Below are 21,353 nucleotides of genomic sequence, written 5' to 3'. Positions count from 1 at the left end.
GGCGAGTACACAGTGATGGCGATGGTGATGGTGAGTACACAGTGATGGTGGTGATGGTGAGTACACAGTGATGGTGGTGATGGTGAGTACACAGTGATGGTGGTGATGGTGAGTACACAGTGATGGTCATGATGTCATATGTGGTCCATGCAAGGACCCAGAAGCCTTCTTGTAGCAGGAATTCTTGTTAAAATATTTCTCAGAACGTGGATAATGCAAGCTTGTGAAATTCACTTTGGCATATTTAGCTGCACAGAACTTTCTGTAAGCCTGTGAGACACGGGTCTCCTTCCAGATTCCCACAGCACCACTTTTATTATTCCCAGGAAAATCCAGCTGTCAGGACAACCGCTATGGCTCCTGCTCACCAGTAGAGCAGAAGATGCGGGATGACAGGGCCACAGTCAGAAAGACATCATGGAGCCTTTAGAGTGACATCTGGAGGTCACCATGACACAGCCACCTCACTCCAACATGTGCATTTTGCTTCTTTAATATCAAATTTAAAGTAAATCATGGTCCAGCCCTCGGTGCCTTTATGATATTGACATGATGACACCCCCCAGCCATCCAGCAGAGTCACCTTTCTCCCCCTCCCCTCTAGAAGATGCTACGGTCCATCAGGACCCCAACTTCAAGACTCCCAGGGACGATTTCTTCCCAACAGTGTTAAATACACACTAATGACATTATAATTCCAATCACATCTGTAATTTATGAACCACTGCCTCAGTCAGCAGCCACGCCTCCTGCAGCTCACACTAGGTAATCAATGTGAAGCTGAGCTGGTTTAGACCTGCCCAGGACTTGGATGTGGGACCAACTAGGAAAGCTGGGTTGCTGCTGGAAGAGGTGTTGGTGTGACCAACAGGTTAGACCACCCTATAGTCTGTGGGGATCCCAGTGCAGTGATGGGGACACTGACCAGCAGGTTTGACTATCCTGTGGTCTGTGGGGATCCCAATGCAGTGATGGGGACACTGACCAGCAGGTTTGACTATCCTGTGGTCTTTGGGTATCCCAGTGCAGTGATGGGAACACTGTGCTGTAACAAGGGTGCCCTCCTTTGGATGAGACTTGAAACTGAGGTCCTGATTCTCTGTGATCGAAAAAGATCCCTGGGAGTCCTTCATGTGGGCAGGGGCTGGTACCCCGATATCCAGACTAAAACTTCCCACTGTGGCCCTTTCAAATCTGGCCTCCTAATCATCTGCTGTGTGTAATTAGTGAATTCTCTACTGCCCCATTCACCATCTTAGCTACATACTGGTGCAGAATGGCTGCTGTCACATCATCCAGGTGGGTGTTACACAGTGGTGGTGGTTGAAGTGACTCCCCATTGGTTATGTAAAGTGCTTTGGCTGTCTTGAAAAGTACTGTACTAATGAACGTAACGTTCATTCACTTTAACCCCAGCACATTGGTAGCCTACTTGCATGTTATTGTATGTATAATGTTATTGTTCACTATTCTATTGTTATTTATTTTTACATGTTGTTTAAGTCTGCAAGGAAGTTTGCAAGCACGTATTTCATTGTATCTGTACAAATGACAATAAAGCTTTTGAATCCTTGAATCCTAATATGAGCTGCAGCATTTAAACTTTCAGGGTGTCATGTTTGATGGAGACTCGGTGCCTCTGGGTTCTGGGTGGAGATGAGAGCAGAGCAGGGGACTCGTGGATCCAAGCGGCTTCAGGATTATTTGATTAAATCTCCCCCGAAGATAAGGCAGCCCCCCCCCCCCCCCCTTGATAGCTGTTGAGTTCCCCCCTCAGGACCAAACGAGTCATGGATCATACCTGTAATCTTTTCACGCAACCCTTAACTAGCGTGGGAACCAGAACCCTGCCTATGTCCCCCCATGACACCCAAGAATGACGTCAGCTGTTTGTTTCATCCATTGTGGAGCAAAAGTCTTTTTTTTTTTTAAAGGTGCAGAAAAGAGAGGATGTGGAGAGTCTGGTTTTTGCTCCAGGATACGGCACGGCGTGCCTTGGCCCTCCAGCAGCACTGATCAGCGTTACCGAGGGCTTTTTCTATGAGGCAAATTTAGGACAGAAGCAGCACAGCATTACAGAAAGAAGCATTACATCATCATCGATACATCAGTACCTTCAACTGTCAAAGAATGTCGTTTTCTATTGATAAACTGAAGCCCAAAGCCTCAAATAAAACACCCCTCTGGTGAGTGCAGCCTGAAAGCTATATCACCTGAAAGCAGCTTTTCATTTTAAACCCATTTCTTGGGCAGATGTGGTCTCGACTTTGCCTGCTCACTCACTGACTCTGGACACCTTTGTAGCGTCTGATTTGCATTTAAATATTATCGCACAGAGCTTTGTCATCTCAGCATCCTTTCAGGCAGGATAAAGACTCCAAAGGAATAATCATCAGCTGGCGTTTGACACGAGTGTAAGATGAGTGAATTTTAATGTCCATATCGACGGGTGAAGACGGGGTCCTGCCTGGCATTTACTACACGTTGAATGAATGAATAGAAGTTTCCAAAAAGATGTGCTTCCAGTGAGCAGAAAAAAAGAGTCTCTACTTTTTGAGGTAACTTTATGGCGGCTCCTTGAAGACATTTATCAATCTTTAGTTACCAGTACGGGAGACATGGAGGTGCCGTGTTTAGCACAGCTGCCTCACACCTCTGGGACCAGGGTTCGAGTCGCCGCCTGGATTCCATGTGTGTGGAGTTTGCATGATCTCCCCATGTTGTTGTGGGGTTTCCTCTGGGTATTCTGGTTTCCCCCCACAGTCTAAAGACATGCTGAGGCCAGTTGGAGCTACTAAATTGCCCATAGGTGTGCATGTGTGAGTGAACGGTGTGTGAGTGAATTGTGTGTGAGTGAATGGTGTGTGAGTGAACGGTGTGTGAGTGAACGGTGTGTGAGTGAACGGTGTGTGAGCTCGCCCTGGATGGCCTGCCCCCCCCCCATCCTGGGTTGTTCCCGTAGCTTCCAGGATAGGCTCTGGATCCCCTGTGACCCAGAAGGATGAGTGGTTTGGAAAATTAATGGATGGATATATAAATATGGTATTGTATTTTATGGTAAATAAAAGTGAAGTAACTTAAAATGAAATCACCCCCATGAGTGTAAGTTGGTAAGTGATGGTGCAAAACAATCCAGAACCAGACAGGACATAACTCATAACTCAGTGCATAAGCAAGTAAATACTAATTTACGGATTGCATTCTGTAAATGTTTAACTCTTGTTTATTTATCATCACCATTGTTGTTGTTGTTTTGTCAAATTTATGTTCTATGTTATGTTGATTTTATGCACCAATGCAGCCAATATAAATTACTAGCTGGTTTACTGTGGTTTTTTTTTCATTTACTTGACCAATAAAGTGAATTATTATTCTGCACCTGCTTCCATTGCATGAGTAACTTGAATTCAGTTGTAGATCTTCATGCTTGTCCCGACTGCCGGATGAATCCCCAATGTTTTCAGCATCTCACTTCCACCCCGCTGGGGCCCATTGGGATACCCAGCCGTCGTCACCTGACCTGAAGGTCGATTCACTCAGTGTGACCTGGTGTTTTCAATCAGGTCCTCAGAACCTTTTTTAATGTGTCTCTCACATCTCCCAGGGACACAGCAGATGCCCAGAGCATCATAGCGAAACACACCCATCTCATTAAAAGCAGCCTGTTCATCTCGCAGCATTTCTTAGATCAAGGGCTGAATAATCTTTGATTATTAGCAGGCGAAGCACTGTAACATCTGTGCTATCTGCTTATTAAGCTAGTTCAGTGGCTTTAATTTTCACTCCATAAAATAAAAGTGATCTAAACATCACTTACCAAATTTAACATGAATTTCACATGAACAAGTAGATTGGAAACATATAGCCAGTGTGGATGCCTTTGATCTCAAACATTGTGTGTTTGCTGCATTTTGACACCCTGCCTAAACTTTATGTGCCTCCGCCATGCTACCTGAAGCCTTCTCCCATCTGATTGCTCCAGCCTCTCTTAATTAGTCACGCCACTATTCGTGCCAACAGAACTTCGGAGATGCCTTCACTCTGCTCATTCCAGCCAACGTCAACCAGCGTGAAGCACCGTCTCCTTCCTCATCTTCCTGTTTCCTGTGACTTTGGCATGTGATCACGGTGGCTTTATGCAGTTCCTAAAACGTCAAAGTCAAGTCACGGAGTGGACACATAGGACATATATGACATATAGGACATATAGGACACATAGGACATATAGGACACATAGAAAATATAGCAGAGACAGTGGCTCAAAACACCCCCTGGGGTGAATTTACATAACACACAAATGACAAAAAAAAATAAACAAAAAACTTAATGCCATTGTCCAAGCTTCTATGGAGAAGGTGATGTTTCATTGTACAGTCTACAAATGGCTCTGCGTAAAGTTCATAGCAGCTACTGAACCCCTTTTCTCCATGTACATTTCAGAAGGAGTCATACAAGATGAGCCACAAAGACACACATGGAATTAAAGGCTCAAGGTGCCAAACTCACCTTCCCCAATCAGATCAGCAGACCAGAGGCCTTTGCACGAATTATTCAGTCTCATCAAAATGATGAAAATGGGGTCTGTGATTGATGGTCAAATTTAATGCACAAGCTAATCCAGACTGAAACCCAAGCCCCTCTGCTAAAAGGGACCACTGATTAACTTTGTTCAGTAAAATTTTAAACCCTCCTACCGGCCAACAACTATAACTGCTGTGCAGCGCCTCTGATCATGTTAATGTGCCTCTGGTGATGGTCATCAACCGTTCCCACAGACTCAGGTCAGCCCTCATAACCTGATTCAAGATTCAAGATCTTTATTGGCCATGTGCAACAGGAATACTTGGTCATGCAGCCTCACTGAGTTACAAAGAGACTAAAGACAGTGAAAAACAATACAGACAGTGCAAAACAGTACAAGACAGTCAAAAACAATACAGACAGTGCAAAATAGTACAAGACAGTGAAATACAATACAGACAGTGTAAACCAACACAGATTACCAAAACAATACAGGCACTGAAAAACAATACAGACAGTGTAAAACAATACAGACAGTGCAAAACAGTCAAAAACAATACAGACAGTGCAAAACAATGCAGACAGTGCAAAACAGTGAAAAACAATAGACAGTGAAAAACAATACAGACTGCAAAACTACACAAGACAGTGGAAAACAATACAAGACAGTGGAAAACAACACAGACAGTGCCAAATAATACAAGCCAGTGAAAAACAATACAGACAGTGCAAAACAATACAAAACAGTGCAAAACTGGACAATACGTGATCATCGCCTGGTAACATGCAGTAACAGATCTACAAAGTACATGAGCCATGAATATGACTGTCACAGGAATTGAAACTCATTTCAGTGTTTAATGGCCATTCTGCCACAAACTAGTGGATGTAAAGTGAGGCACAAAAAGAACAACAGCTAAACTGCAGCTGAGATAACAGCGAGATGTTAGGTCAGGTGTTCAGTACGAAGCAGCTGGCAGCCTGTGAGTCCAGGAGAAAATCAGCTCATTTTACAGCTAAATATATGCTGTTTGATCTCTAACATCTGGGAGATTTGCTACATCACAGCTAAAGCAAAAATATAAAGGAATCCCTTACAGCAAAGTTCACATGGAAAAAGGGAGCTTATCGATTATTTATATGAATTCTGACAGCTCACAAAAAATGAGATACTGTAATATATATGGTGGCAGAAGATGAAAATTAAACAATAACTTAAAAATCAACAGGTAATCTGGTGATATTATTTTTGGAATGTCTTGAGTCCCCTCCTGGTAATCCATGCTCGTGGCAATTACAGGCAGGTTAAGGTGCCAATCTGAACACTCAGAAGTCCATTGACCAAATTATTTTAGATACAGCTTTAGCTATTTATTTAATTTATGTACTAGTCTAATTTATTTATTTGTTTATTTATTTCATGTCAAGTTTGTTCTCATTTATCCCTTAAGATGGACAGAACATGATGCACTGAGTTGTACCTGAGGTTGGGGGAGGGGGGGGGAAAGTGTATTTTTAAATGGGTCATTAAAATAGGGAATTCATGATGAGTCTGTGGTCTTTAGTGACTGGGCTGAGTGACAGGGGCTATTGAGATACGCTGCTCCACGGAGATTTTAACAGTATGTTCACTGTCATATGTTGAATGCCATGAGCTCCCATTTGAAAGGTGTTATGCAGCTCTCCCTCCCATACTGTTCACACTTGTTTCCAGGAGTAGGTTTGTTGTTTATGGGGTCCCACTTAACAAGTCACTCCACCTCCCCCATGTAGTGACTGTTTGTGGCCAAGAGGGGGCGACACAAAAGCCTGGTTTGACTAATGGCAAAAGGCACAGAAACCTTTTTGCTTAGTCGACTCCTTGACTGCACGCATGTCCGTAACGTGCATTTTGGGTCACTTTTACATCGCTTTCAACAAAAGTGTCGGCTAAATAAAACAAATGTAAATGGGCGTAATCTCAGTTTCACGGTAAGCTTCCATTTTCTTGAGTTTAGGCAAATGCTGAACGGGCATTAAGACGGACGGCCTAACAGGACCCCTGTATGCCTGAGTGACGGTTCTATCAGTGCTGCAGAGCGACGCTCCAGGTTCCAGTCCTCAGGCAGTGTTTCGGGCGCCACGTGTGCTGGAGGCCCCGTCTTTATCAGCGCTGGCTGCTTTGTGTAGGCGCCCCAGCATGCTCTGGGAGCGACGGGGCTGATTCTGCATTCCTGCCATCAGTGAGCCCGGCAGAGTGCTTGTTTTGACAGGAGACTTTTTGCCTCCATGAACATCAGGTGTCTCCAGAAGCAGCCAGACGTGCAAAAAAAAGAAAAATACAACATTGGGAGACTTTTTTTTTCAGTTCAATTCAGACTCTCAAAGTCCTTTTGTGAGTCAACAGAGCAGAATCTGCAGTAATGACAGACTGAGGGAATCTAACAATTTCCCTGTTCTAGATGCAGACACTCATCCTTTCTGTTCCCACTGCTGAGGAGGCTGGCAACTTTTGCACTTCGCCGTAAACTTTCGCAGCGCTCAAACCATGGCTGAAATGTAGCGAAAAGTATAGTGTGAACTGGGGCGTATCTAGAAATTCCAGGTCCGCTATGTCACCTTGGGTGCCCCCCGCCCAATTTAATGTATAAATATATTTTTAGGGGCCACTGTGAAGTGCTGGCCCCCCTGAATCTGCCAGGGTATCCATAGTCCCTACTGTGCCCACTGCCCAGTAACAAACTGGTCTTGTGCCCTCTGCATCCTGGGATAGTATCCAACTGCCCTGCAAACCAGTGCAAGATACACAGCTGTAGGACTGATGCATGGATACAGTGAGAAAATGTATAATACACACAAAACATTTTAAGATACACTTAGAGAAGAATGGATATAATATGCGAGGTGACAGATGCCTTACCTTAGATCGCATATCTGTTCTTTTTACGTGTTTCCCAATGGCAAGTGCCCCCTGCCGGCAAGGTTAGGGTTAATCTGCTCGGGATCCACCCCACGGTGTTTATTATGATGGCTGCCGATCCCGCAAGGAGGTGCAATATGTCTCCATGCCAAATGAGCCTGGCAGTACAATAACTGTTACCTAATGAGAACTATCATTGCTGGGCATTTCAGGTGCAGAAACTACAAATCCAGACCAAGATTTTGTTTCTACCAACCAGGGGAGTACTCTGTGACTGTGACTCTTTATGCTCATCTGGTTGGTAGAAACAAAACCTTGGTCTGGATTTGTGGAATCTGGACCTGAAATGCCCAACACTGATTACTACAGAATGAAAAGGAAGTGAATGAAATTCAAAAGAGTGAGGGCCCGCGACCATTTCAGGTCAAGGGGAGATTATGTTTTTAACATCAGGTCTACTGTGGTGATGTAGGGCTTGTTAATTTCTACATAGGTCTTATTTGGGAACTTCATACCAACAGAGACAGGAGGATTTTCTGAACCTACAGGCTCTGACGGTAAATGAATGTAGTTCCTCCATCCTGGGATCTGGATTCCCAAAAAGATCCCTTACGAAAATTAACCATGATTTTACTATGATTAAGTAACCATGGTTTACAATGGTTTGCCGTTTTTCATGGTTTTTTGGGTAACTATGGAAACCATGACTATGGTTTTATTATGGTTTCGCTACAGTTAAACCGTAGTATAATCTTGGTCATAAACCATGGTTTTTGTTTTACCATGGTCTTTCCAAACCATGGTAGTACTATGGGTAGTACCAAAGTATCATGAGGTACCATAGTAAAAACTATGGTTACTGCATAAAAACCATAGGAAACCATAGTGAATTTTCATAAGGGATACCTACAGGAATATGACATGAGAGAGAGAGGTAAGGAGCGTGCACTGATTACAGTGTGTAAGGAGCATGCACTGATTACAGTGTGTAAGGAGCATGCACTGATTACAGTGTGTAAGGAGCATGCACTGATTACAGTGTGTAAGGAGCGTGCACTGATTACAGTGTGTAAGGAGCATGCATTGATTACAGTGTGTAAGGAGCATGCACTGATTACAGTGTGTAAGGACCGTGCATTGATTACAGTGTGTAAGGAGCGTGCACTGATTACAGTGTGTAAGGACCATGCATTGATTACAGTGTGTAAGGAGCGTGCACTGATTACAGTGTGTAAGGACCATGCATTGATTACAGTGTGTAAGGAGCGTGCACTGATTACAGTGTGTAAGGAGCGTGCACTGATTACAGTGTGTAAGGAGCATGCACTGATTACAGTGTGTAAGGAGCGTGCATTGATTACAGTGTGTAAGGAGCGTGCACTGATTACAGCTCATTGCTGCACGCATCATATGACAAACCACCTCGGGGGTGAGAACCTGACTGCAGCCATGTGGCAGGTGATACCTCAGCACCACACTAGGTCCAATGGATCAGTGTGAGTTTTTCCCAGTGGCTGGAGTGCCAATCCTGCCACCAAACCCCACGTTTTTTCCCTGTAAGTTGGAGGACCTCCTTATAGGGCTGGATGTAGATTATCGTCACACCCAGGACCAAGCAATTGCAGGTTAAGAGCCTTACTCAAGGGCACAATGGAGTAGGATCACTCTGGACATTCACAGGATTTGACATGATGTGACATGAGGCAGCACATAAAATACAATCATCATAAGTAACGTCCAGATTCAGATAAACATCTTACATGTAAAACATGCATTGGATCTGCCGCATTTACATATCTGACACTCAGTTCATTGATAGTTAATACTGGAGACTAATCTCTGTTTTTAATAGGGTTAGAAAATAAATATTATTGTATGGTTTTGTACTGGAAGCATCAGTCCCAATGCCGACATCTAAAAACCCATTATTAATAAAAAATATACTTTTTTTGCATTTTGCACTTATCAGTCACAAAATAGTTATTTTCCTATCATTTAAATTAAGTTTTAAGTTCTCTCAGTGTTGATTTGAGTGCTGAGCTAATTTTACTAATGAGCCTTTTGATCTACTGAGGGAATGAAATCCTTTTATGAAAAGTATGGAGAATTCAGAGCCCACAAACATGAAAGTAATTATATTGTAAATAACTGAGGACAGTGCAGTTTGTAAAGTTAACAGCATGCTAAAGTTGGATGAAGCGAAGGACAGGAGTAACATTTTTAGCTAGTTCAGTGATGTGATCGTCATACTCAACTCGCTTGGAAATCATATTAGTCACATTTTAAAACTGAAATGCTTTTGTACATGCTGATAATGAGCCCAATGGTCACTGACATTCAAAAGGTCCTAATCTTTGAAGTGCACATTGAAAGGACAAAATTAGACACATATTGTTCCAAGATGAGTGTTGACTAAACGTGAGAGCAGCCTGCAAATTGAGCAGAGCAGCGGCAACACAGCAGAGCTGCCCAACAGGAAACGAGGCGATATGAAGGTCAGCCAATCGTGTAAGAGGACGCTGCCTATTGTCCCAGCACAACAAACATCACTCTGTCACTCTGATTCAAGGGCTGGGAGAGAAAAAGGACCAGCAGCTTCACTTAGAGATAACGTGAGAGCATAAATACTGCCGTCACAGCACCAGCAGGTGAAAGGTCACAATGAGAGACATCCACATCTCCTCCTGGCTGCTCAACAGTGGCTTCCCCGCTGGTCTGCAAGCTGATCGAGCCATGTAACTCCCACATGCTGCCTGGCCAGTGCCCATCGCTGGGCAGCTGAGGACCTCTCAAATGCCGGCGTGCATCCCATCCCGCCACGAGACACACTTAAAGGCAGAAGACTCTTATCAGCGGTGCCGCGTTCACACATGCGGCTCTTTAGCTTCACACAAAGGTGCCCCATGATGCACACGAATTACACCCTGCAGCCAAATATGAGCCCACAGTGGGTCCCAGCGGCTTTGAACAATGCACTAATGATATGCAAATCTTTGGTGTTCCCCAGATTTTTTCGCAGGGTTTTGAAGTGCGATTAGGATGTTTTTTTTCTAATTATGCTTATAGCTAGCAGGTATCAAAATGCAAAACCGAGAACAAAATCTTTTATTTTTGCAACTGCTTTTCCATCATTTGTTATAATTAGAACCTAATCATCTACATATGTATTGATACATGCAATTATTACAATCTTCTTCATTCATCTGATGCTTTGTTCTATTTACGTGTGCTCCCCGGGATTCAAACCCACAACCTTTGCATTGTTAGCACAAAGTGCTATTCATTGAGCCAGAGGAACTGAATCACAAACGTTGAAGGAAACACTAGAAATTGACCCTTATTGGCATGATTGCTGCTAAATTCAACCCCCCAAGCTGATCTGATACTTTACGGGAGAAAACTACTATGATAACCTGGGTACAATAGGTACGCATAGTCTTTACTCAGTTCTTAATAATAATAATAATAATAATAATAATAATAATACATTTTATTTAAAAGCGCCTTTCAAGACACTCAAGGACACTGTACACAACAAATGATAAAAAAAAAAAAAAAAAAATGTGTATAATATATGCCTGTAAACATTACAGCTTTTAACAGCTATGATTTCAGCCTTCCATCCTTTTTCTGTACCTGACTGTCCTATTCAGGGTAGTGGGAGGTCTGGAGCCTATGGGCACAAAGCAGGGAACAACCCTGGATGGGACACCAATCCATCACAAGGCACATTCATACACCTATGGGCAATTTGCTAACTCTAAGCGGCTACAGCCCTTAAAACCAGGAGAACAACCCATGATGTCAACATGCAAACTCCAAACAAGCAACCCTAGGCGAGACTCGAACCCTGGTCCCAGAAGGGCAAGGCGACACTGCTAACCACAACACCACATATGTCAATGTAAAAAACACATTTTCTGGTCTGGGCTGTAGGACCAGACCGCAGTCCCAGGCAGAGCTGGGTACAAGGCTGGGAGACTCCCTGGACATGATGCCAGTCCACCACAGGGCACACAGTCATACTCTATGTGCAATTTAGAGACGGCAATTAAAAGAACTGCATGTCTTTGAAGTCAGGCATTACAGAGAGAACATGCCAACTCCACACACACACACACACACACACACACACACACACACACACACACACACAGAGGAGGTGGGATTCAAGCACGCCAGGTGTGACCCTGAGCCATCCTGGTGTCAAATATCGCCAGGAGCTGGGTGAAAAGCCGTCTCTGCTTATGTAGAAAAATGGCAGAAAAGTCTCTGGGGGAAGAGAGCGCTAATGTCTTAACCAGAGCAGCCACACTGCATAATTTAGACGGCCGTGGTTCAAAGGTCAGCTGGTTAAGAAAAGCCGTTTTCCTCAGGCATCCACTGAGAGCGATCAAACAGATACGGGCTGTAATAGGCACTCAGTGGAGGTGTGTGAGGCGTCGTCGGGACTATGCGACGCGCGTATCTATCCGTCGACACCTCGGCAGAGCCCAATCCGTCACTACGGTAATAACTCAGGCGGTACAGCGTTTTCTGTTGCTGATCCGCCGTAAACACGCTGCAGATTTCTCACGTACCTTTTCATCCATCCTCAGGAGGACGAGTAATTCAGAAAGATGACATCGGCTGTGTGGTTCCTAATTGGAACATGACCTTGAGAGTCACACGTTTCCCTCTGCCGTGATAATTAAGCTGCATCACTGCCTCCGTCTCCCTCGCAGAGTAAAACAGGCACGGCAGATCAGCCCGGCCTCCCTTTCCAGGCTAAAGTGCAACTCCAAAGGTGTTACACACATACGAAACCCGATTGGTGCGAAAAGAATGTCAAGAGGTGACCCAAACAGCAGCACGTCAGCTCGAATTTACGGCGACATTTTCAGATTCAAAGTGATTTAATACAAGAGATATCAAGTATGATGGACAGTGCAAATGGCTTGCTTTGTTTTATTTCACTTCCGAGGTACTTCAGGATAAAAACCCCTTTGAATAGGCGTGTGTTTTCAAAGGCTATATTTATGATTCATTTACCAGATTTCCTGCAAGACAGCCTCGGTGAGCAAATCTGTATTTCTATTACCGGTGTTTCTGCAATCATTCTCCAGGAGGTGAAAGCCATTCTAATCAGCGATTACTCAGGCTGCACCCCAGGTTAATGCCCACCATGTAACTACGTTGCGAGTAAGCGTCACACCCCAGGGAACACAGTCTTCCTGGCTCCCACACAGAAGTCACCTCCTGTATGTTGTACTTAAAGGGACGTGGTCAGTCTGTTAAACACCTGAGCGTTGAGGCATATGTCCTGCAAGCTGATGGATGTGCACTCACATTCAAACCTTGTTTAAAGTTATTGTTCGCATAAGGGAGAGCATGCACCTCAGAATTTTTAAGGATTATATGAATAAGCCTTAGGGGCATGCAATAAGTACATCAATTCTGCACATGCACAAGAAACACCACAGTTACAGAAGCATTACTCTCCATTACTCAGATTACTCAATACTCAGGACATCAACCACGTCTGCAATACACAGAACTCAGTGATTTTCGCAAGCTTACATTTTTAGGGTTACTCTTCTACTCCATTGCCTGACCATCCATCTTATAACCTCTACACCTCCGTGCCTGTGATCAGAAGGTTGCCAGTTCGAGTCCCGGCCTTGGCTGAGTAGTCACATGTCCCTAGGTCCCATGGGTGCTGCTACAGGTGGCCGCCCTTCGCCACCAAGCTTGCTCTCCCCTACATATGTGTCTGGGTGTCATGGAGAGGCGAAAAGAGAATTGCCCCCATGGGGATCAATTAAGTGTCATTATTATTGTTATCCTGGTCAGGATCAGAAGAGGGCCTAAAGCCTTTCCCATGCAGCACAAGGCTGGGGGACAGTGGCACCAGCAGCATTTAATGTCAGTGTACATATTGTTTGTTCTGCCTTCCATCCATCCAACCATCCATCTTGTCCTGTTCAAAGTGACTGGGGGTTCTGGAGTCTATCCCAGAGGCTATAGGCACAAGGCAGTGAATTACGCAGGAGGGGGCACCAACCCAGTGCAGCTTGTTTCATCTTGATAAAAACAATATGCAATGCAAAATAATAACAAAGGCAGAAAAGTATCACAATCTTGATTCTGAGTGAAAAATACTGCTGCCCTTCTGTTGTACACATAACAAAAAAAGGTACGTAATGTCTAAATGGGGCCTAATAGGGGTACGCATCATGCGTGCAGGTGTACAGCTGCAGGCGTCCATACTGGGGGACACTCTGGGTAGGATTCCAGTCCATCACAGTGTACATATCTAGTTTCAAGTTTTATTGTTGTATGTATATTTGGAGGATTCTTGGGCTACATTTTCAGGGGAGAGGACAGGCACACAGAGGGACAGAACAAACAACAGTGCAATACAAGACGAGACAGGGCAACGTGAGAACAAGCAAACTATAAATAAATAATGGATGATGCAATGGGGATAAGTGTGTCCAAATAACCAGGAAGATAGAAAGGTACTGGAACGGCGCAGAAGTGAAATATTAACAAAAGAGTGCAATACAATGCAGTGGGTGAATATATACAAATACTCACAACCATGCACCTTGAGCAATACAGAGATGCCAATTAGCCTAATGCATGTCACTGTTTTGGGGTACAAGACTGTAGATCCAAGCCTAACAACCAGAATATTTGCCAAGGTATTTCATTCAGTCTGTTGTTATTATGTGTTATGTTCAGTGTCATTCCGTTTCATATGTCCAGTTTACTAACTCTAGAATCACATCAAAACAACTATATCTATACTGTCAAAGCCAGCAAACTGAAGTCTGTTTCTTGCTACATGGAAATGGGAAACTCAAACGTGTTTGTTCACCACTTTGCTGAAATATCACAGCATTAAAATGCACACCCACACTAAGTATTCACTTAAAGCACTAAGTACAAATGTGATTGACTAGATATACACTCTGACATTCATTAATCTTTCTGTTTGGCGGAGGACGGGAGAGGGGGGTTTCTGACTAAGCGAACACTCAGCTAAAATTTACATTTAAAAGAAGATTAAGTTAAAATCAGCGACAATCACTGAATCCCATCTGGTTAAAACTCTTTAATAGGAATCACTCTTAAATATGGCAGGATGTTCCTTATGTTGATTTTTCACACGGGATTTCATTGATACGGTTATATATTTTTATAAGCATGCAAATTAAAGGTGTTAATGTAAACTCTTTTAAATATTGTGGAAGATCTGCAGAGTAATCAATACAGTATTGTAACTTATGTGATCACAAGTTCCATTCTGTCACGCCGGGTTACCGGAGCTCAAACAGGATCTTGCTTACCCTGAGTTCAGTTGCTGCAGCCTAGACCACTAGTGCTTCACGTATAGTGAAAAGTGGCAAAAGCCACAGAGAGCGTATCTACTAGACCAGACAGTAAGGTCTGGAGATGTACCACTGCGATTACCGCAAAATATGACGGTGAGCCGCAGACTGATTACAACTTTCAGGTTGACATTCTCTAAGAGTCAGAGAGATGAATAAGAACCGTAACCGTAATTACGGCAGAACAAAAGAATTCGTAGATGAACTGATCATAACACATTAAGCGGAGTTCATAATCAGCTTAATGATAAAGCTTTGACAATTTGTTTGTAAAATAACGAATTTATTGATGAAGGTGATCTCGGTCGTGAGGACACTGCAGTACTCCCTCTCATTTTTGGCTTACTAGACAAGAGTTATGTTCTTTTGAAAAACATTTACACCTACAGGAGACTGTAAATTACAATCTGGTGAGGCTTTTTTTACTCAGAATATTAATGTCATAAAAATCACATGACACCTGCATGACATAATTCTCCATTATAAAACCATCGCTGCAGCGTCTGACAAACACGCCTCAGGGACTGCCATTTCCGTGGTACTCCACGTCAACTTCTGTTCATTGTTAACTCTTTCATTAGTCAATAAAATCGTGAATTTATTTGACGTATTACGTATCATAAAATATCAGTTCTATTTGAATTTTTTTCCAACAAGGAACATGAGATCATTATGAGAGCGCTTTATGAGACGCCTTTAATTGTAAGCAGTCAGGGCGAGCTGTCCCTCCTGCTTTCATGCTCCCGAATCACCGCAGCCCTGCCGATCTGTTCGATCCTTCTCTTCTCCACGATCAGATCCTCTAGACTCTGAAACTCCAGCACCTGGCTCTTCTTCTCGGACAGTTTCACTTTTAACCGGTACGGCTGCTTTCCTATTCTGATCTCGCCTCCCGTTTTGAACTCCCGCTTACCGAACCGGCACCAGGCGGCGAAGCACTCGGAGTTTCTCCAGCTCAGCTCCCGGTCTCTGGCCCCGACCTGCTCCATGGCGTTCCGAACCACCACGTCGGGGTGGAAAGCTTTATATTTATAAAGCTCATTCACAATTCTCCCCCCTTTGCCATGGCTGGCATCAGTCAAATAACTATTTTTAATCTCGCCTCTGTGCAAATGGACCACCTTGAGGTCCCCCACGTACACCACCCAGTGCGGGAACTGGCTAGTGGCCACGAACTCCACCAAGTCGCCCGGCCTGCACTTGTTGGACAGATTCTCTGGGGAAGACGTCACCATGTCCGCGCTTTTAAGGTTCTTCTCGTAGATGCATTCGTTTCGGTTATAAATTGCATATTCCAGCTCATTGCTTTTATCGTAAAGCGTTGCGTCCTGTACCTGCTCCTTCTCTCTTCCATCAACAGTATCCTCCAGCTCCTCGTCATCGTTTGAGAAGATGTAGGAGACCCCGATCCGTGAGGCGTCCTCTTCAGCGTCCATCCCGTTCGGGTCCGCAGTCGGAACTTCTGCGTAACTTAAATGAGTCAGTTTTTCGACTTGATTCCCCATCCTATTGTATGTTTTAAACGTACAGAACCACCTGTTATGGGGAGGGCCGAAACCTTCGGAAATTCAACTAATTTCACGATGCTCCGGGTTTCCAATCCATTTACCACAGGTGTTACGGAAAATTCAGTTTCCCCATGTTCCCCCTATCGCGCGCTGATCTGAAATCACGACGTCACCCGCTGCTTCGTAGTTATACGGTTTCGCTGTCGTCTTAATGTCTTACTTTATTTCTTTCATATCTTTCTTAATGTCTTTAGTGTGCTGCGGGAAACAAACTATTTATGCAAAAACATCGCCTGTCTTTTCGATATTTGTGTATTTAAAGAACTGAAACTATTTCAATCGCTGGTAATACTTCTTTGCGTAATACTGTTTATTCTAATTATGGCGTAATTGTACGCAACTTACGCGTTACATTTAACTACTGCTGACAGCGCTGTACATGGAAATGCATGGCTGAATCACTTTTCATGAAACCATCAATACGTTTGCGTATAGATACGAAAGGGGAACACTATTAGAGTAAGGCTGGAATATATGGTTCCCCTCGATAAAGCAGACACACAGCAAGTCTGGACCTCGATACTGATAATACAACTTCATTATTACATTATGCAGTTATGTGCCTGAATGACTTTCAGCCATCTCACGTGGTTCTTCGCACAAATATGAAAGGGAAACACTATTTCCAAAAATCCAGGATATTCAGTTCCCCCTGCTAAAACAGGCATGCAGCAACTCTGGGCCTCAGTACTGATAGCAATAGTTTATAAGTATTTAATCATATCTAAATGACTTCTAGCCACCCCTCATACTTCCACAGACAGTAAGATGGGGGGAACGGATTTTCCCAGTGCCCGGGAAAATCTGTTCCCCCTACTTAAATCACAAAGACAGTGTTTCTAAAACATGCTGCTCTTTGTGTTAACTCTGCTATAGGTACACATGTCATTGAATAACTTTCAGCCACCCCTCATACTCCCACAGCCAGTAAGGCAGGGGGAACGGATTTTCCCAGTGCCCGGGAAAAACTGTTCCCCCTACTTAAATCACAAAGACAGTGTTTCTAAAACATGCTGCTCTTTGTGTTAACTCTGCTATAGGTACACATGTCTTTGAATAACTTTCAGCCACCCCTCATACTCCCACAGCCAGTAGGGCTGGGGGAACGGACTTTCCCAGTGCCCGGGAAAAACTGTTCCCCCTACTTAAATCACAAAGACAGTGTTTCTAAAACATGCTGCTCTTTGTGTTAACTCTGCTATAGGTACACATGTCATTGAATAACTTTCAGCCACCCCTCATACTCCCACAGCCAGTAGGGCTGGGGGAACGGATTTTCCCAGTGCCCGGGAAAAACTGTTCCCCCTACTTAAATCACAAAGACAGTGTTTCTAAAACATGCTGCTCTTTGTGTTAACTCTGCTATAGGTACACATGTCTTTGAATAACTTTCAGCCACCCCTCATACTCCCACAGCCAGTAGGGCAGGGGGAACGGATTTTCCCAGTGCCCGGGGAAAATGTAAACATATGAATTTAGTTGTTTGTTTTTTTTTTTTTAAGAAGAATAAGCTTAGGTATTTTATACATTATTTTAATAAATCTTTTAAAGTTAACAACATCAAATAAATTAAATAGCTGTTTAACAGATATAACCAGTTAAATAATTGCAAACTTCAGTTAAAAGTGCAAAAGAACCATTCAGAAAATGCTAACATGCATAAGTTGAAAACTCGCTTAACGATCTTTCCGAAAACTTAACAATAAAAAATGTTAAAATATAATTACAAAATAATTAACATAAATACAGAAAAACAACCAAACTTAACAACAAAAAAACAAAACGTCACATGTAAATAAATAAATAAATAAGGCAGAAGTTTCAAAGATTCCAAACTACTTCTTATTAAAAGTGCAAATGCCAAAATAATTCACTATTCATTAAAAAATTAAGCAGTCTTATGTGTAATTAGACATTCTGCACAAAATAAGTCCACATCTGTGGCTGGGTTTCCACTGCAAGACAAATGGAACCACCTGTCACATCCATTGCAGGCAATCTGAAAAAATAACAAAAATAACCACAACATTATTTCTAATAAATATCAAATCTCAATAAAAATATGACATGTAGTTTTATAGTAACTGCAAGTGTTTATTAGTGTAGCATTGAGACTGCCGACTAATTTTGATTATTTAAAAAATATAACGATAAACAAGTCTCCTATAGGAAATCAGCACTATGTGAAATTTCTCATTAAGCAAATGTTATATGGAGTACAATACTAAACCAAATGAAGCAGATTAAAATAGAAGATTCCAATCATTTTGTTAAGCGCAGTGGCTGTGAAGGCAGTATGCTTGTCTCTTAGCACTAGGTTTGCAACTTTCTATACAGTCATTTCAGTGGAGGTTTCTTCGGGGTACTCTGGTTTTATCTCAAAAACATAGACAGTAGCTGAGCTGAGTGTTAAAGTATCCAAGTGGAGAGTGAATGTGATTGTGTGTTTTGTGTATGTGTCCTATAGTGAACTCTCACTTTATCCAGGCAGTACTCATGCAATACAGCGGGTCACCACATTTTTAGATAAAATAAGTTTTAAAAAGTCAGTGTGCATATGTGACTGCCTGCATTTATTGATTGCTCCTTTACCCATGAGTTGTCCGTTTCAACTTCTCCACAGATTGAACAGACGTCAGTGATGTCATCTGTTAAACATAAAATGTATGCAGAAGAAAACCCTTTATTAAGGAAGATATGACAAAGTGCATATTTGCTGATACAACAAAACAAACAGAGTTGTAGATTCTTTATGTTACTTACCTGACTCCTGGAGAAGTCTTATGGCCATTTCCTTTCTGAACTGGTCAATCGTCTGTGGATTATTAGAGAACCACACAGGCTGGTCTTCCAGTATTTTCTCTGCAAACTACAAATATTTAAAATGTCAGAAAGAAATGCAAAACCTCAAATAGAATACAAAAAAACTTTGTATTTATTGCATACCTTGCACACGAATACCCCACATGATACCACATCTCTCTGCCGTGTATGTGGGAGAGTCTCACATCTCCATCTGGATACATTGCATCCTTTACTCCTCATAAATGCTCTGTAATTTAATTGAATATTTATTTTGTCATATATATTATTTTGTTATACAGTTCATACGTGTGTGTGTATGTGTGTGCGTGCACGCATGCGTGTGTGTCTTTCATTTGTCAAATGGGACAGACAATATCTGTAATTGGTACCTTGTGCTGTCAAGGCATTTGTGGATCTTCTCTTTTGATTCCCCCAGTGGATCCAAAAAAACAGTTTTTTTTATAGATGGGTATATGGCCTGAAACAAATACCACGGTGCAAAAAATTTATAGTCAGAAATAAACACTAAATGACGTGTACTTGCAACATAAAAATACATTTATGCAAATAAAGCTACAGAATGACTGCAGCCAAAAAAGTCAAAAGCCAAAAACTGAAACAAATGAGGTAGATAATTTGACAGGAAATGAATGTAAAAAAAAACAGCAGATAAATTAATGATTACAAATTGGTTGTGTGTGGAGAAGTGAAGAAGAGACAGAAATGATCTCTCAACTAGAGCAGGTACTTACATTATCCCAGCACTACATAACATAATAAGTGCAAGGGTATGGAAATGTTGTATTATATATTATTTAATGTGTCATAATTGTGTATATCTACTTACAGCAAGAGTCCAGTGTCCATGCTCCCCAATAACACCAAGAAACAACTTGAACTCATTTGGGTCCACCTAAATTATGCAGACCATCTCAACTGAAAATTTCATACAATACAATACAATACAATACAATACTCATTCACAGCTTTCATTATGAAAGACTGTCAGTTACTTTGATACTGCACCTTTCTAAGGATTCTGTAGGATCCCCGCCACACCTTAGTCATGGCATATGAATCAATAAGAAATGCCTTTTCAGCTCTCTCCTGGTTATGCTGCCTTATCAGTGCAAATAAGTATCCATTTATAACCTTTGGAAAGACAGACAACATTTTTAATGACACTGATATATTTTCATGTAGAGTCATATTGTCTGAATCATGTGTGACTGGCCTACCTCACTCTCAAGTTCTCTCCCAGGTGCAATCCGTGCTATATCCCAGTTAAATATTTTATAGGAACCAATCTTAGAGAGCAGTAACGTTTTCTTTTCCTCAGCTTTGCCTGACCAAGCTGCATTGACACCTGCCAAAGTTTTGACACACAATGTTAAGAGCCACTTAAAAACCTTTAAACCTTTTACAATTAAATAACTTAAAATGAAAATAATACAGCATTATACAATAAATGTATCACCTACTTTTCTCAACTTTGGAAAACGTGGTCGGTGCAGGGGACTGTGGGTCCTTAGGGGTCAGTGCAGGAGAATGTGGGTCCCGAGGGGTCAGTGCAGAGGACTGTGGGTCCCGAGGGGTCAGTGCAGGAGACTGTGGGTCCTTAGGGGTCAGTGCAGGAGACTGTGGGTCCTTAGGGGTCAGTGCAGGAGACTGTGGGTCCTTAGGGGTCAGTGCAGGAGACTGTGGGTCCTTAGGGGTCAGTGCAGGAGACTGTGGGTCCTTAGGGGTCAGTGCAGGAGACTGTGGGTCCTTAGGGGTCAGTGCAGGAGACTGTGGGTCCTGAGGGGTCAGTGCAGGAGACTGTGGGTCCTTAGGGGTCAGTGCAGGAGACTGTGGGTCCTTAGGGGTCAGTGCAGGAGACTGTGGGTCCTGAGGGGTCAGTGCAGGGGACTGTGGGTCCTTAGGGGTCAGTGCAGGAGACTGTGGGTCCTGAGGGGTCAGTGCAGGGGACTGTGGGTCCTTAGGGGTCAGTGCAGGAGACTGTGGGTCCTGAGGGGTCGGTGCAGGGGACTGTGGGTCCTGAAGGGTCGGTGCAGGAGACTGTGGGTCCTTAGGGGTCAGTGCAGGAGACTGTGGGTCCTGAGGGGTCAGTGCAGGAGACTGTGGGTCCTTAGGGGTGGGTGCTGGAGGTTGTGAGAAACTTTTTTGAAGTCTGTGAGGCACACG

General features: G+C 43.0%; 1 protein-coding gene and 1 long non-coding RNA gene across 2 annotated transcripts; both read right to left on the bottom strand.

The window, feature by feature from the left end:
- Window positions 1-14,905: 14,905 nt before the first annotated feature.
- Window positions 14,906-16,405, bottom strand: lratd2a (LRAT domain containing 2a). Its single transcript, XM_023820180.2, has one exon. It carries the CDS (start codon window positions 16,299-16,301, stop codon window positions 15,507-15,509), a length of 795 nt encoding a protein of 264 aa, XP_023675948.1. The 5' UTR covers window positions 16,302-16,405; the 3' UTR covers window positions 14,906-15,506.
- A 1,329-nt stretch (window positions 16,406-17,734) lies between these two features.
- LOC140581895 (uncharacterized) lies at window positions 17,735-20,875 on the bottom strand. Its single transcript, XR_011984939.1, has 9 exons — window positions 20,651-20,875; window positions 20,408-20,535; window positions 20,196-20,321; window positions 20,017-20,082; window positions 19,559-19,647; window positions 19,311-19,416; window positions 19,128-19,233; window positions 18,957-19,012; window positions 17,735-18,363 (listed from the first exon to the last, which is right to left on the bottom strand). It is a non-coding gene; the product is annotated as an uncharacterized lncRNA (long non-coding RNA).
- Window positions 20,876-21,353: the final 478 nt, after the last annotated feature.

Source organism: Paramormyrops kingsleyae, chromosome 23, assembly GCF_048594095.1.
Source record: "Paramormyrops kingsleyae isolate MSU_618 chromosome 23, PKINGS_0.4, whole genome shotgun sequence".
NCBI classification, from domain to species: Eukaryota; Metazoa; Chordata; class Actinopteri; order Osteoglossiformes; family Mormyridae; genus Paramormyrops; species Paramormyrops kingsleyae.
This window is presented reverse-complemented; position numbering and strand designations above follow the sequence as displayed.